The sequence below is a fragment of the Teleopsis dalmanni genome, chromosome 1 (assembly GCF_002237135.1).
Source record: "Teleopsis dalmanni isolate 2A chromosome 1, ASM223713v2, whole genome shotgun sequence".
Taxonomy (NCBI): domain Eukaryota; kingdom Metazoa; phylum Arthropoda; class Insecta; order Diptera; family Diopsidae; genus Teleopsis; species Teleopsis dalmanni.
The window spans coordinates 122821733-122840439 of record NC_051846.1 but is presented as its reverse complement, the minus strand read 5'-3'; the positions used below and the strand labels follow the sequence as shown (position 1 = coordinate 122840439).

General features: G+C 30.5%; 1 protein-coding gene across 1 annotated transcript; it reads left to right on the top strand.

The window, feature by feature from the left end:
* Positions 1–1805: 1805 nt before the first annotated feature.
* On the top strand, positions 1806–6188 carry LOC119665867. Its single transcript, XM_038075120.1, has 2 exons — positions 1806–2865; positions 3700–6188. Exons 1-2 carry the CDS (start codon positions 1806–1808, stop codon positions 6186–6188), a joined length of 3549 nt encoding a protein of 1182 aa, XP_037931048.1.
* The last annotated feature ends 12519 nt before the right edge of the window (positions 6189–18707 follow it).

Sequence of the window (18707 nt, the reverse complement as noted above, 5' to 3'; positions counted from 1 at the left end):
TTTCAAAACTTAATTAAAATTTGGCTAAAAGTTCATAAAAATTCAAAAAGTTAAATCAAGAAAGAAAAAAACATATTTTTTTTAAAATTTGTATATCCATTTAAAAAAAAAAAATTTTAACTAACGACACAGCCGTAATAAATATGAAATAAAAGGTGCATAAAGAAATAGATATTCATCTATTTGACTGTCAGTGGATGACTACGGCTATTTGAAATCCTGCAGAAGCGCTAGAGAAATTATACTCCGGAACCGAAGGATTAAGAAAAAAAAAACAACTGGAAGAAAGGACAGTAACGGCCACATGACACACCGTTAGTATACAACGGTATACAGGTATTCCGGTTAATAACAGTATAAATTGAAAAAGAAGAAGATGAAGAAAAAAATTTAACCGCCTAAGGTCAATTTTTTTTTGTAAATAAATTCCTCCAAATATCTCTGATCTTAAAAGAAAAAAAAATAATATTTTTTTACGCTGTAATATTTAACTGAACACATATGTTAGCTTTTAAAAATTTAAACAGTATAAATTTTATTTAAAGAAAAGATTCTTAATTTATATGGTGTTTGGTCAAGCCGTTTCAATTTCTTTAATTTTAATTATAATTTGTTATTATAAAAGAAATACGTTCTAATGCCTTAATTTAAATTATAATTTGTTATTATAAACAAAAATACGTTTTAATTCCTTCAATTGTAATTTATAATTTGTCATTATAAAAATTGTGTTAATAACTTTTGAATTTAATTTGTAATTTACTATTATAAAAAAAATGTGTTGGCAACCTGGTAAAAATAGTTTGACTTCGAGTCAAACTTCAATAAAGAGAATCTTCACTTGCAATTAATAAGTTGAGCGAGCAACACATAAAATATTTTAAAGTGTTTTTATTTCGTTTGTTTTTGTAAAGTTGCAGTCAGCCGTAAAAAACATTACGGCTTAATCATTGGCGCCCGAGCAGGGACATTTAAGTGGAAGATTGAAGGTGTCCTAATAATAAAAAGAAAACATAAAGGATAATTAGTCAACAAGGAAGCAGTCATAAGCAGTAAGAAAGCAAAGCGAGCTTAGTGGACGGTAATTCGGTAATTATTTTGTGTATTAATAAAATAGAAATTTAGCGTGTACGTTAAGGTGGGTACGGTTCCGTTTAGTTTGGCATCAAAATTGATAGCATGTGAGAACGAAATTGCCACGTGGATTTGTGTACTGCGACCATTGCTTCGTTTTAATTTTTGGTCAAACAGTTTGAAATACGATTTACGTTGATTGAAATTGCCTCAGTTTATTTATTTTTTATAGTAAAATAATTTTAATTCGTTGGTTGAAATTGCCTCAGCTGATCTATTTTTTTCTATAGTAAAAGTTTTCGTTTTGGTCTAACAGTTTGAAATACATAAGTTGCAGTTGAGCAATTTAATTTGTTTTTCACTTGGTGTCGATAACGGACTTACCCGTTAAGTGCAGTTAACATTTTATGCGCACGAGGTATTTCTTATTATAAAATATTTTTTAAATTTGTTGGTGAAATTGCCTCAGTTGATTTTTTATATAGCAAAATAATTTTAAATTGCCTCAGTTGATCTATTTTTTATAGTAAAATAATTTTAATTCGTTGGTTAAATAATTAATTTTATTAAAACTGGTAACTATCAGCCATTTCATTGAAGCTATTAATTAATATTATTGAAATAATGGGACGTAAGACATGTCACCAAGCTAATGATTTGGCTGCCAGTAAGATAGCCTATGTAAATCGTTAGAACATAGCAAATCGCTGTTGGTCAAAAATATTAATTCCATGAATGAATCTGAACTGAGGATACGCTTAAGTCTAATTGAGACGAATTTCTCCCAACTTCGCGATATACAAACTGAAATAGAGCAAGGGAATGAGGAACCCAGCCAAGAATTTAAACGAATTTACTTTGAAGACCTTTATTGTGACATAAAGGCAATTATAGTAAGCGAGCATTCTAAGAGAAAAGAGCAGTGTAGTGTGTTAGATACTAGTGGCGGCTTTTCCGTTACATTGCCAGGGAATCAACACCGTTCCTGTAATTTGCCAAAATTGAAATTACCCCATTTTTCGGGTAAATATACTGAATGGATGAGTTGGTTCAACACATTCGTCACATTAGTTGACTCAGATGTTGAATTAGATGAGCTTTCCAAATTTGTACATCTGCGTTCTTGCTTAGATGCAGTACCGTTGTCCACAATTGAGGGATTGGAGCTATCTGCGTCCAACTATAAAAGAGCGCTAGGGCTTTTAAAAAATCGATTTGAAAATCGGTCAATAATATTTCAAGCGCACGTTAGGGAGCTTACGGAATTGCCGCGAATGGATCATGGAAGCTCAGATAATCTTAGATTGTTAGTAGATAGGGTTAATACGCAACTTGAAGCTCTAAAATCGTTAGGAAACGAAAAGGATATTTTAGACGTGATAATATACAATTCGATTCGATCTAAACTTGATCCAAGCACTTTATCCAAATGGGAGAGTCAATGGGATTGTACGACTTTACCGTCATGGGCTTTATTGTCGAAATTTCTAGTTAATCAACATGCTATGTTAGCTAATCGAGAATTAACTCGCAATGTTGGGGATAGAATTCAAAAGAAGCCAAATAATAAGCAAGGTAGCTCTGTGTTGATAGCTTCATTTAATTCTGACTCAAAGATCCGATGTTATAGTTGTGAAGGCAAGCATTCACTATACCAATGTCAAAATTTTCTTAAACTGTCGCCGTTACAGCGATATTATGAGGCAAAAAAATATTCATTATGCCTAATTTGTCTAGAAAAACGACACTCTATAAAGGAGTGTGGATCCAGTCGTTGTCAAACTTGTTCAGGTAATCACCATACGCTGTTACATAGAAGCGACAGAGTTTCGAAGGAGCCTAGGGGTGCCGATTTCGTTCCGACACAATCTCATAAGGAAGCTAGTAGGACTGCTCTAGCACATTGTGGCCTACTACTTCGACTTGTTTTTTAGCCACGGCAATAGTGTCCGTCAGTGGTAATAGATCTCATCAAGAATGCAAATGTATTCTAGACTCTGGAAGTCAATTAAACTTTATAACTGAGAAACTAGCGAAGAGATTGAAACTTGATGTAAAATCATCACAGTTATCTGTAATTGGGATCGGTGAAACGAAAGCAAAAATACTGGGGCAGACTGCAGCTTCGATAAGCTCTTGTGTGACAAGCTTCTCGGCGGTTGCTCAGTTTTTTGTCTTAGATAGTGTTACTCATTGTACACCTAATGTACACGTTGAGGTAGACAATTGAAATTTACCAAAAAATAAAAAATAGTAAGGTGGATTTGCTGCTAGGAGTCGATCTCTTTTTCAAATTATTAGCTGTAGGACAAATCATTCACAATTACTCAAAACTGCGATAGGTCACCTAATTTAGTAGAGCTACCTAATTTAGTTGAAAGATTTTGGCGATGTGAGGAAGTAGTAGCTCTAAAGAAAAAACTTACAAGCGAAGAACAGCTTTGCGGGGATAATTTTCTAAATTCGGTAAAAAGAACAGATTCCGGCAGATTTATAGTTTCGTTGCCTTTTTGTGCGTCTCAACTAACACTATGGGAGTCATTTAAAATTGCGCAAAAACGTTTTCTTAACTTAGAATCAGACGGGACAGTTCATTGAAAGAACAATATACTCAATTTATAAAAGAATATCACGCATTGGATCATTTAGAAATTTTAAATAATGCAGAGGAAATAGCAAAGATCAAATATTTTATGCCGCACCATGCAGTAGTCCGACCGGAGAGTATAACTACAAAATTACGTGTAGTCTTCGACACGTCGTGCAAGACGAGTAATGGGCGATCCTTAAATGATATGTTATTAGTTGGACCAACATTACAACCGGAATTATTTGAAATTCTGATTCATTTTCGATGTTATAGATTTGCTTTAACAGCTGACATTTCTAAAATGTACAGACAGATTTTAGTTGATGATGAGGGCATAAATTATCAAGGTATTCTTTGGCGCGATAATTCTGAATATCCAATGCAGGTGTTGCGACTAAAAACGGTCACTTACGGTACTAGTTCAGCTCCTTATCTGGCAGTTCGATGTTTAAAATTTTTGGCAGATGAGTATAGGGATACACATAAAGAAGCTGCGTCAATGTTAATGAACAACTTCTATATGGATGACATGCTAGGTGGGGCAGATTCAGTGCAAGAATTGATAGCAATTAAAAATGAAGTTACATCTCTATTAAGTTTGGGCAATTTTGAGCTACATAAGTGGCGCTCTAACTGTGAGGAACTATCCGCCACTATGAACTCGCCACTTTTAATTAAAACAGATGATTGTTCAAAAACATTGGGAATTTATTGGGATTCAAAAAGTGATTTTTGGAAGTTCACTTATGATATTACGAAGACCGAATCGATTTCCAAACGGAGAGTATTGTCCGAGTTAGCTCAATTATTTGATCCTCTGGGGTTACTAAGTCCGATTATTATAATTGGAAAAATATTTATGCAGGAGTTGTGGCTCCGTAATATCCACTGGAATGAATCACTTCCTCAGGATCTCCATACTAGGTGGCAAAAGTATCGCCAAGAATTAAGATCAATTTCAAAGTGTACTTTCCCTCGGTCGGTAGTGTCACTAAACAGTGTTAGTTCCATTCAGTTACATGGGTTTTTCGATGCCTCGGAACGGGCGTTTGGTGCAGCTATTTATGTTAGATCAATTGATGCTCCTGTACATGCAACATCATTGCCTCGTTTAGAGCTTCAAGGTGCGTTATTATTAGCTGAGTTAATGTGCAGAATTCAGAAATGTATCGCCCATAAGATTCAAGCTGTCCATTATTGGACTGATTCAACTATAGTACTGAATTGGTTATTATCTTATTCTAAAAGATGGGTAACATTTGTAGCAAATCGAGTAGATAAAATTCAAGAGTTATCAGTCCCCGAGAGCTGGCATAAGATTGAGTCGAAGCTTAATCCGGCAGACATAATCTCGCGTGGCATGTATCCTAGTGAACTTAAAGACTGCAACTTGTGGTACAAAGGCCCAGCATTCTTAAGTCTGGACAAAGAGAATTGGCTACAATATAATTGGAAAATAGTTAATGAAGCGATACCTGAAGAAAGAAAACAAATACTCAGTTTATTTTGTAAACCTAGTCACAATTTGGAAGATTTAGTAAGTAGGTGCAAATTTATTAATGAATTTGGTAAGCTGCAAAGAGTCTTCAGTTATATTTTTAGATGGGTTCAACGCGTGCGTATAAAAAAACGAAATTCAGGGACAGATGTAGAAACTTTAACTGTGTCAGAGTTGAGAGGTGGGCTTCATTACATGGTGTTTAATGTTCAGAACGTTTGTTTAGGCGACGTAATTAACTGTATAAGGTCAAATCAGAGTATTAAAAGTTCAAACATTCAAGGGTTAAGCCCGTTTATAGGTACCAAGGGTCCCGCGCCAATTATTCGAGTAGGTGGGCGATTAAAGAATGCCTCGCTGCCATTTCCGGTTGAGCACCCAATTTTGATGCCAAATAATCACGGTTGCGTACGCGCTTTAATTAAGTACTTACACCGCATTAACTATCACGCTGGCGTTCAAGCACTTTGTGCATTCGTAAGACAAAGATATTGGGTTATAAATTGCCGATACTTAGCTCGCAAAGTCGTTCGAAGCTGTTTGGATTGTTTTCGTCAACATCCAACGACGTCAACACAACTCATGGGTTCGCTGCCGTCTTATCGCGTCGATGCAGGTGTTACTCCATTTATGCATACAGGCATGGACTTTGCTGGTCCAATTAAAATCCACTTCAACATACGCGGAAAACGACCAGATAAAGCACACTTATGTCTCTTTGTTTGCTTTTCCACTAAGGCGGTTCATATTGAGGTGGTGTCAGACTTAAGTAGTAATGCATTCATTGCCTGTCTGAAACGTTTTTTTGCCAGAAGGGGCCTTAGTGCTTATTTAATGTGTGACAATGCGACTAATTTTGTAGGAGCTTCACGAGAACTGAATGAATTGGCTGAAGAGTTCTTCAAGACGTCCACAAGAAATCGTATAACAAATGAGTGTGCCGATAGAGGTGTCAATTTTCATTTTATTCCACCCAGATCGCCCCATTTTGGTGGTTTGTGGGAGAGCGCGGTAAAAGTAGTGTAGTGCCCATGACCTACGTTAATATCATATGTGACAAGCCACTGTTCATTCAGACAAAATAAATGTGTCATAAATTATAATATGCACTTTTGTCGGTTTGACGCTTTGACTTTGATCATATTACTTAAAAGAAATATTTTGACTCATGCTGTTACAAATATGCATTTGTAACATAAGACATGATAAGCATGTATGGTCATTGCACTATTGCGACCTAAATTCTAGAAAGTACATTAACTCTTTAAAAACAATATATGACGTATTATTGTAATGCGTTAGAAGAGTATTTGTTTATAAAATTAATGTAATAAATTAATTAATGTAATTTATGGGAGTAACCAATGCATTGATTGGTTACTCAAATCAATCAAAAAGTAAATAATAATTGTTTAGTAAATAAGCTAGAATAAGTATAAATACCCATAATTTTTGATAATAAAATAGATTCAATTTACGTCTTTTATTTGAATCGTGTTCTATGCGGCATTTAGATGCTGAAAGAACAATAAGCGGCTGAAGAGCTTAGTAATACTCAACAATAAACTGATAGGTCGTTTCCACTCATACTGGTCGATAGGAGATCCTTAAATCCTTTCAGGACTCAAATGTCATTAATCAAGAAGACCTAATTCAACAATCCTGCTAATATATATATTGATGATTCTGACATCCTGCAATAACCATTATATGGCAATAGTAGAATAACATAACATAGCAATAATACAACATCATTACATATGGCGATCCTGTTATATCATTACATGGCGATCCTGCCCCTGACGGACCAAATCTTCTAAAGCAGTTCAAATCTTCTAAAGCAGTTCAAATCTTCTAAAGCAGTTCAAATCCTCTAAAGCAGTTCAATAACAAGAAGCCTGCCCCCTACGGATCAAATCAACTAAAGCAGTTTAATAATCATCTTCTAATTCTACAATTAGATATTCAATTATAGTATATTTTTACAATAACGAATGGAAAGTTATAATTGTTTTGTTTGTGGTAAAAGTTTCCACACAAAAAAAATACTTAATAAACATTTGAGTACACACCAGTACATTATCGATTTTGCAAACGATTTAATTTTAAAAATTTTCTTAAAAAAATAAATAAAACTGGAAATGTCACAACAAGAAATTGATGACACATTTGCGAAAATTGTGAAAACTTTACAACAAGCAATTTTAAACAATCCAGAAGCGGGTCCAAAACCCATAACATTAGAAGAATATCGTAGAAGAAATCCTGGTGGAAGAACCAAGGAAATAACAGTAGAAGAGCATAATAGACCACAAAAGAAAAGAGGTGGCCAAAAGAGAAGGTTTATAAAAGAAAAACGAGAATAAAAAAAAAAAATTAATAAAAATAGCAGAAGGTAAAAATAAAGCTATTTTGCAACAACAGCTGCACGAGTTAACTCAGAATGGGTGGCACACAAACCAAAGAGGAGGTCATAAACAACAATAATGCAGCAGCAACAACAATCAACACTGACAGCACTAGCACTATAATATATTTAACATTTATTATACTAATTATATTATTATTGAATAAAATACATTCTCATTTTAAAAATTATATAAAAAAGCAAGCACTAAGAAATATTAATGTATAGTGTTATATATATATTGTAAAAAAAAAGAAAAATTTTTTTTTTTAAATAAATAAAAACTTATATAAAAATAATGTATTCTAGAAGGGATATTTTAATAATAAAAAACATAGAAACAACTGCTATAATATTAATAGCAATAATCATAATAACAATAATATTATTATATGTATTAATAAAAATATTTAAATTTAGATAAATTTTTAAATGGATTTGACAGATTTAAAACATATATTATCTAATCTAAAGAAAAATCCGAAAAGAACTTATACTGATAAATATATTAGCATAACTAAGAATTATATAAAACAAATTTGGTTAAAAATAGAAAGAAATACTGACATAAAACATTTACAATTAGTAAGAACGAAGTTTGACACAATAGTAGAGGAAATAAATAAATATTTAAGAAACAAACCAGAGCAGATTAGCGACAGTACAATATCAAAACTTGATAAAATGGCTAATTTTGACATGTTAACAGCTTCAAAAATAATTCCTGAATTTAATGGAAATGTAAAAAGTTTATCTAACTTTACCGGTACTTTGCAATTCTACTCAGATTCGTTGAAGGATGAAGTAGAGAGAACCATTCTACTAAATTTTGTAAGATCAACTAAACTTTCTGATTGAGTTAAAAATAAATTGGTTGCAATTGAGGAAGATGACACAATAAAAAATTTCATTAAGAAGCTAAACACAATTTACAAACCAAAAGCCAATCCCTTAATCATACAAAACAATCTTACTCGAATGCGTCAAGGCATACAAATGATTGCTCAATATGCTTTAAAAATAGAAGAACAAATAGCAATGCTTAATCAAATATACATTTCAGAGCAAGGAGATGAGAATAGAGATGTCATACTAAAAATGACAGATCAATTAGGCCTCAGTACATTCACAAATGGGCTGAATGAGAAGATAAGAAATGTGGTTATAGCAGCCAGGATATCGACATTATCTGAAGCCATACAGATTGCAACAGATGTTGAGACACAAAACAGAAGTCTGATGCAAAATGCATACAGAAACTTTAACTACAAATCAAACAACCAGAAATATAGATCAAGAAATGACAGAAGTCATGGAAACAATAACTCAACGAGGTTTGTAAACAAGTACAGCAATCAACGAAGCAACTATAATAGTCAAACAAGAAATTTCAATAATTTTCAACAAAAAAACGGGAACACCCCCGGTCACAATACCCCGGGGAACGTAAACTCAAATATCAACAAGAACGTTCGAAAGTATTAAATTTTACTTCGGCAAAAAACATTTCTAACTGTATAACAATAAAAACTTCAATTAGCAATAAGTTTATTACTTTACTAATAGATACGGGCGCCGAAACATCAATATTAAAGAGAGATTTATTAGAAAATAAAAATTTAAAAATAGATACTACGAAAAATTGCAAATTAAATGGCATTTGTAATAGTAGAATATCTACAGAAGGATTATTAAAAACAAAATTATTTTTAGATGAGAAAAGTATATCTCATGAATTCAATATCGTTAAACCCAATATCAATCTGCCAACTGACGGCATATTAGGTAGAGATTTCTTATTAAAGCATAACTGCAAGATAGATTATGAAACATGTACATTAACGATGCCTTATCAGGAAGATGAAATAATCTTACCTATAAATATAAATACAAAAAATGTGGCATATATAACACTGCCCCCTAGAACAGAAGTAGTTCAACCTATAAAATTAGATATAAATGAAGATAGTATAATTTGTGGTAAAGAGATAATGAAAGGCGTATTTATAGCTAATTCCGTAATACCAGGTATAGGTATAAAACACATTCGAATATTAAATACAAGAGAAACACCAGTAGTCATAAAAAATGCAAAAATAGAAATAAAAAAATTAGAAGATTATAACATATTAAATTATAACAGAGCGTCCCCCCTATACGCTAATAGATTTGATAGAATAAAGAATTTATTGAAACTCCCATGTTTAGATCAAAAAGCAGAAAATTCGATATTAAACATTTGTAAAGACTTCCAGGAAATATTTCATTTAGAAGGAGAAACTCTAACAATTAATAATTTTTATGAGCAGCATATATCAACTACAGATAAAACACCAGTTTACATAAAAAATTACAGAACTCCGAATACGCAATTACACGAAGTGAATAAACAAGTAGATAAATTACTAAAAGAAGACATAGTAGAACCATCAACAAGTCCTTATAATTCACCAATCTTATTAGTTCCAAAAAAGAATAAAGATGGAGAAGAGAAATGGAGACTAGTAATTGATTTCAGACAACTTAATAAAAAAGTAGTAGATGATAAATTTCCACTAACTCGTTTAGAAGAAGTTCTAGATAAATTAGGTAAAGCGAAATATTTTTCTACACTTGATATGACTAGTAGTTTTCATCAGATTCCACTTAACAATAAATCGAAACATTTAACTGCGTTTTCAACCAATACAGGTCATTTTCATTTTAAAAGATTACCTTTTGGCTTAAAAATTTCAACTAATAGTTTTCAAAGAATGCTAACTTTAGCATTAACTGGTTTGGATTCGTCCGCATTTTTATATGTAGATGACATAATAATATTCGGTTCAAATTTAAAAAATCACAATGAAAATCTAATAAAAGTATTTAGTAGACTACAAGAACATAATCTTAAATTAAACCCTGAAAAATGTAATTTTTTACAACCAGAAGTTGTATATCTTGGACATTTAATAACAGCGCAAGGTGTATGCACTGATCCAAGCAAACATGAAGTGATCCGAAATTACCCGAAACCTAGAAATTCAGATGAAGTTCGAAGATTTGTTGCCATGTGCAATTATTATAGAAGGTTTATACAAGATTTTGCTGAAATAGCTAGACCTCTTAATAACTTACTAAAGAAGAATCAAATATTCTGCTGGTCGGAAGACTGTGATAAATCTTTTGAAAGTTTAAGAACAAAGTTAATTTCACCACCAATCTTAAGCTACCCAGATTTCTCGAAAAATTTTATATTAACGACAGATGCCTCTAATTATGCATTAGGAGCAGTTTTGTCACAAGGAGAAGTAGGAAATGATAAACCAATAGCTTATGCTAGTAAAACTCTAAACAAGCATGAAATAAACAAGCCTGTAATAGAGAAAGAACTTCTTGCAATTCATTGGGGAATTAATTATTTCAGACCATACTTATATGGACGAAATTTTACGGTATATACTGATCACAGACCATTAGTTAGTCCTTTTACACACAAGAATCCATCTTCAAAACTGACGAGGATTAGGATAGATTTAATGGATTACAATTTCAACATTATATTTAAACAAGGGAAAATGAATACGAATGCAGATGCACTATCTAGGATTCAATTAGATTCAAAGCAACTAATTGAAATGATACCCAAAAATATAAATGTATTAACTAGAACAATGAGCAAAAATATTAAAGCACATAAAAAAGAAAGTAAAAAGCAAACCTTGAATGCTAACACGGAGATTGATCACCTCCACATGTGGGAAGCGACATCAATAACAGATGTAAGATTTGTAAAGAAACTTGAATTTAAAAAGGTAAACCATTCTGCAGATGGAAAAGAAGAAAAAGCACTTGAACACAAGAATAAAAAGTTCAATAGAAATAGTGCAAAATATATTAAAGGTGGAAAAGCACTTGAACATAAAAATAAAAAGTTCAACGAAAATAGTGCATTAAATATTATAGCAGCAAATAAAATAGTTGTCGAATACAACGAGAAATCATTTTCAGAGATAAAATTGATTCTGAAGAAGTTATTATTCAAAATGAACAACTTAAAAATTACAAAGCTAGCGTTAGCAGAAAATGATGAAATATTAAATGAAATAAACTTGCAAGAAATGAAAGAAATATTTAATAAGCTGCAAAATGAATTAAAATTAAAAGAAAGTCTAGACATAATTATATATACACCACCGAAACGAATAGAAGATACAAAAGAAATGCTCAAATTAATAAAAGAATATCACGAATCTCTACATGGAGGACATTGTGGAATTAAGAGATGCATAAATAAATTAAAACAAAAATTTGTTTGGAAAAACATGAACAAAATGGTAAAAAATTTTGTCAACAACTGTGACACATGTGCAAGAGTTAAAATAATTAGGCACACAAAAGAAGAATACCAAATTACCGAAACACCAAACACATCATTTGATGTAATAACAATAGACACAGTAGGCCCATTAATACCATCTAACAATTATAGATATATTTTAACACTTCAATGTGAATTAACAAAATTTGTAGAAGCGATCCCTTTAGAAACGAAAGACGCTGTAAATGTTGCGAAAGCAATTGTAGAAAAATTCATACTTAAGTACGGTTGTTTTAGAAAAATGAAAACTGACAAGGGCACAGAATTCACAAATGAACTTCTAAAAAACATTTGTAAATTGTTAAAGATAGAAAAAGTAACATCAACACCATTTCACCATGAGACATTAGGAACAGTTGAAAGAAACCACAGAGTTTTGAATGACTATTTGATGACCATGAAAACAATAAACAATTGGGACGAATTACTTCCTTATTACGTGTACAGTTACAACTCGACTCCACACACAACAACAAAATACACTCCATTTGAATTAGTATATGGTAAATTATGTGCATTACCATGTGAAATTATTAAAAATAAACAAACGATATATGATATTGAAAATTATGCTAATGAATTAAAAATAAAATTAAAATTCTCTCAATAAAAAGCAAAAGAACAATTAATTAATGCTAAACATTTAATGAAAGAAAAACAAAAAAATGTTAATAAAGCAAAATTTAAAATAAATGATTTTGTATATGTCAAAAAAGGCAACAGAAAGAAATTAGATAACCCATATAAAGGCCCATATAAAATTGTATCACAACAAGGTACAAACAGTACATTATTAATGAATGAAAAACTTGTTGAACTGCACAACAATAATTTAATAAAATGCAGAAGCAGCAAAAAAATAAATTTTGTAATACCATATTAAGTAAGAATTATACGAATACTACATATTGAAAATATTAAATAATAATATCATATTTTGCTAGATATGAATCCACATATTAAATAATAATTACATTTATAGCAATGTAAAAAAAAAAATATATATATAAAATTATTAATTTAAGAAATACGATATATGAAGAATTAATCACTTATAATTATATAAAATTTGTAGTGCAAATTACTTAAATATTCAATTCAATTAATTTACACTTTTCTAAAGAGGTAGGGTGTAGTGCCCATGACCTACATTAATATCATATGTGACAAGCCACTGTTCATTCAGACAAAATAAATGTGTCATAAATTATAATATGCACTTTTGTCGGTTTGACGCTTTGACTTTGATCATATTACTTAAAAGAAATATTTTGACTCATGCTGTTACAAATATGCATTTGTAACATAAGACATGATAAGCATGTATGGTCATTGCACTATTCCGACCTAAATTCTAGAAAGTACATTCACTCTTTAAAACAATATATGACGTATTATTGTAATGCGTTAGAAGAGTATTTGTTTATAAAATTAATGTAATAAAATAATTAATGTAATTTATGGGAGTAACCAATGCATTGATTGGTTACTCAAATCAATCAAAAAGTAAATAATAATTGTTTAGTAAATAAGCTAGAATAAGTATAAATACCCATAATTTTTGATAATAAAATAGATTCAATTTAACTTAAGACAAGGTTACGTCTTTTATTTGAATTGTGTTCTATGCGGCATTTAGATGCTGAAAGAACAATGAGCGGCTGAAGAGCTTAGTAATACTCAACAATAAACTGATAGGTCGTTTCCACTCTTACTGGTCGATAGGAGATCCTTAAATCCTTTCAGGACTCAAATATCATTAATCAAGAAGACCTTATTCAACAATCCTGCTAATATATATATTGATGATTCTGACATCCTGCAATAACCATTATATGGCAATAGTAGAATAACATAACATAGCAATAATACAACATCATTACATATGGCGATCCTGTTATATCATTACACATTATAAACCTCTTGAATATTGTTTAATGTAATTTGCCCTGTTATTGTTGCTACTGTTATTGGTTTTACTTCTAATATTGGAGATTTTAAGATATTGGGTTGAACAAGGCTTACTGATGAACCTGTATCAATAAGAAATTCAAAGGTTTGATTTTGTAATTTTAGTTTTATTTTTGGTAAGAGTCCGGGGCTTCTAACCGAAAATTTTCGTTATCAACCTCCGAAGCTCTATTAAAGTTTTGGTTTCGCGAACCGTGATATTTATTAGGGTTCTTATATGGTATATTATGGGAACTATTACCATAATGATCAATATTGCATGCATTTTGATGCGAGTTTCTAACGTTATTGAGTTGAGAACCTGATTGTTGGTTATAATGAATATTTTTCCCAACTACAATATTGTTATATTCATCATTCTCTTTTAAAATTTTTATAGCAGAGTTAACGTCTGCAGCCATGTTCGGATTAATTAGAGCCGTTAAGTAGTAGGGTAGTCCCTTTTTCAGTGTTTTTACACTTAACATTTTTAGTTCATTGAGCAAGAAGTTAATATTTGTTATGTTGGTTTCTTTTAATTTAATATTATCCCTAACTTTACATATTTCGGAATTAATTTCTTCGCAAAATTCTCTAACTTTACCTTTAAATTTGATATTACTTACTAATAGTAGTTGCGTTGTGAGTGGACTGGAATCCGTAAACTCATCAATCAGATGTGCCTTCAACTCCTCCCAACAAGTTGGTTGTTCTCTTCTTACTAAGTTCAGGGCTTCTCCACGAAGAGTGCTAATTACGCACTGAAAGTAGAATGGTTTTTCTTCGCCCGTAAGAGATGAAGACTCTGGTATGATTGCGTTGATGCTATCGATATACAGTGCCAGGTATTTATTGTCGCCATCAAATGGAGCGATCAGTTTTACACCTGCCACCGTTCTATCTCTTCTTTCTCTTCCTTCAATCATGGTGTTAACACTCGTTTTTTCTTTGGTCATTTTGGACAACTGATTTTAGATGGTGACAATGTTAGATCCTCTAAAAATTGTTGTATACGTTTTGTGGAAAGTTTTGGTTGCAAACTCTGCCGTAATTGCACAAAAATTAGGAATATTTTGTACTTTTGATTTATCTTATTTTTTTTTTTTTTATAATCGTTTTGTCGGATTCATCAATTTATATAATAATAAACCATATTTTTAAAACAGTTATTAATATTAAAAACAGAATTGATTAAAGATAATAACTAATTAATTGTTCTTGATTTGTGTAATTTTTCTTAATTACTTTTAAACATGTAGAAAAAAAAATTGTTATTCTAAGTCTTTACTGCTGGTTTGTTTTATTTTAATAAATTTTAAGTTTAAATTTAAAACTTTAAAGCTTCACAATTAGAAACGCAAAGTTCGTTTTAAAAATTGTTATTCTAAGTCTTTACTGCTGTTTTGTTTTATTTTAATAAATTTCAAGTTTAAATTTAAAACTTTAAAGCTTCACAATTAGAAACGCAGAGTTCGTTTTATTTATTATTATTTTTTTTTTTAAAAAAAAAAAAGGTTTAATATTCTACTGCTCTGAATATAATTTTTTCTCTTTACTAGGTTCTTGATCAGTTTCTACAGTTAAAGTTAAGTTCCTGTTATTTCGTTTCAAGGTTTAACTGTTGCATTCAATTTTTTTTTGATAGTTTTTGTTTTTGTATTTGTTTTGTGCCCACAGCACTTAAAATATCACGAACATTTGCAAAATTTCAGTTTGTTTTTTATTTAAAAAAAAGAAACTTTTTTATAAGTTACAGTTTTGTTTGTTTGGAGAATCGAATTGAATTCAATTATAATTCAAATTACAATATTTAAATTTTAATTATTAAATTAAATTAAATTTTAATTAAAATTTTAAATTAATTTTTTTTGTTTTTGTATTTTTTTCTTTTTGTGTCTACGGCACTTAAAATATCACGAACATTTGCAAAATTTCGTTTGTTTGTTTTTTCTTATTTTACAAGAAGAAAATTTTTTTTTATATTTAATTGTTTGTAAGTTCTTAAAGGATCATTTTCACTGATCCTACCAACTGCGCCAGTGACAATTTTTAATAAAAAACGATTTTTTGATTTTTGTATAAAAATTTTATTTTGTACCTTGTATGATGCAAGCTTAATTACGACTAACTAAAAAAGGTTTTACCTGCTTAGCGCAGCAAGTTCTTTTCTTTTGTTCAATTTAATGATGTTGGGAGAAAGCTTAGTGTCACTTATATATATATATGTATATGTATATATAAGAGTATGTATCAACATATAGTTTCGTATATAAATTATAAAAAATAGGTAGTACGATTTTGCAAAATTAACAAAAATGTTTTGCATACAAGAAACAAATCTTCTTTTGCAAACTGCATAACACATGCAATCATTTGATGTATTTTTGAATATATATTTAAAAATACTAAGAAGTAGTACAAAAGAGAGTCGTTCATCTGGCACATATATAAAAATAGCTTTTTTCCATTGAAAATAACAAGTCGTGGTTTTGTTGTTGTCCGCGTTTTTTATGGTAAAATTCTGGAATTTGCTTGAAATAATTGTTGAAGTTCTAATTAACTTGATAGAACTTGAGAGTAGTCACCAAGAATTATGGATTTTTGCGCCGGGCGTGTTAAATTTTATTAAAATCGAACTTAATAAATTGTGCTGCTAGCCAAATAAATTATTTCCTTTGCAAAATAATTCGCGCGTTTTTAAATTTGTTTTGATTTGTTTTTATACACATACTTAAAACAGCTGATAGAGACAGCAATTAAAGCTTTAAAGCTCGAAATATAAACAAAAATAAGTGTTGTGAAACGTACATTCTTTTTTCACAAAAAGCAATCGTTAAGTGTAATTGTGTAATTGCATAAATCAAAGGAACTATAGTTTACTGGTAAAGTCAGTTAATATCAAATTCATTTTTTTTTTTTTTTTTATTTTCTTTTTAAAATATTGTTTTAAATAAATAAAATATATGACTTAAATATGAAAGAATGCCATAAGTGTCATTTAGGAATCCGTGGTGAGACGGGTCTGATATGTTCAGGTGTGTGTGGTCATGTATATCACACTGCTCCAAAATGTTCAGGAGTAGAACAATTCAATATAAATATTTTAAATAATAAAATGATACATTTTATATGTGAAGACTGTGTGCAATACATACATAATGTAGACTTTGCTTTAAGAGAAATGCAAGAAAGTGTAACTAAAAATACAAACATTTTAAAAGAATACAAAAGCGAATTCAAGGAATCACTAAAAATTAATGAAAGTGAAATTAAATCTTTACTAAAAGCAATTGAATCTAAGTATTCTGACAGAGTCACCTCTCTTATGGCAGTACAAGAAAAATATGAAAAAAAATTGGCTTCGTTTGAGCAAAAAATAATAGACTTGTCTGATAATTTGACTAAAAATGGCAACGAATTAGGTGCTGAATTGGTAAAAACCATCAAAAATAATGAAATTCAAAGCGAAACGTACGCCGCGAAATTAAAGATGAAAAACAATCCAAATATTCCAATAACGCTAAAACCTAAAAATAAGCAATTAAGTGAGGCAACTAAAAATGATTTAAAAACTAAAATAAATCCATCAGAGCTTAATGTTAAAGTTTGTGGTGTTCATTCTAAACATGATGGAAGGGTAACAATAAAATGTGTAACCTCAAAAGAGAGAGAAATTCTTGCAAAAGAAATTAAAAAGAAATTAGGTAAGAACTATGAAATTGAGACACCTGTTGAGAATGCTTTTATTCTCAAGTTTCTATCAATTTGTATTTGTATACCGGAATTCCACCAAGCACATGTAACTTGTTGGACGGTATATTTGTATACTTTTTATATTCTTGAAGATACCACCGAGCACATAAACCCGTTGGTAATTTTATGAAAAGAAGATAAGTTCTATTCAAATTTGTATCATCGAATACGCTTTATTAAAAGAATTGATTTGTTTATATACATTTTTTCTTATAATAATTACTTACTAAAACTTATTACGTACAATAATTTACTGACCCAATTAATATCAAGCAAAAAATATTACTTATAATGACACATAAAATATTCAGCAAAACAATAAATAATTAATAGCAAGCAAATTACATAAAATATTTACCAAAACAATGAGTAATTAATAGCAAGCAAATTACATAAAATATTTACCAAAACAATGAACAATAAATTATTTAAAATGTGTTCTTGCCCTAGTTATAAAATAAACACTAATCAGCAAAAATATAACCTATTAATATTTTACGATTACGTTAAATGCATTTTATCATGGGTCAGCAAAAGACAAAATAAATGTAATACTTAACATATCCTCCCCCGCGTTGAATTTTAATTCAACTAGAGTGATGTCATCTTTATGTTGTTGTGATATCAAATGTTGACCTTGATCTTGGAAGCGGCTGAGGTGTCTGAACATTCGGTTGACCTTGCGTCTGATTGTTTCGTATTAGTTTAGTTATTTTTAAGATGATGATTCCAATAATCAAAAACAAGGCTGCGTACCCCACTGACAAGCTATGCTTTTCAGTTTGCTGTACCTTTGATGATAGTTCAGGTAATGTATCCTTCGTTAGTTGTTTTTGCAGAATTGTTAGTTCTCTTAATTGTGGAAGATATTCAATTTCAGAATTGTTTATCCGCTTAGATGGCTTAATTTCAGGTGTTGAAATTCCTATGCTCGTATATGCTGATTTGAGCAGACTTGTTATGACTTGGTGTCCTTGAATAAGAACCGTGTTGCCTCTGATGACACAATTTGATGCAATTTTTACCATACCGGTACTATTTAGTATCACTGGAAATGCATTCGAACCGCATACTA

What these genes read in the sequence shown, in the direction of transcription:
- LOC119665867 (XM_038075120.1), top strand. Translation starts at nt 1,806, where the DNA reads ATGAATGAATCTGAACTGAGGATACGCTTAAGTCTAATTGAGACGAAT. An exon ending in TCGTTGTCAAACTTGTTCAG is followed by an intron (nt 2,866 to 3,699) that starts GTAATCACCATA and finishes AATTTATAAAAG; the next exon opens with AATATCACGCATTGGATCAT.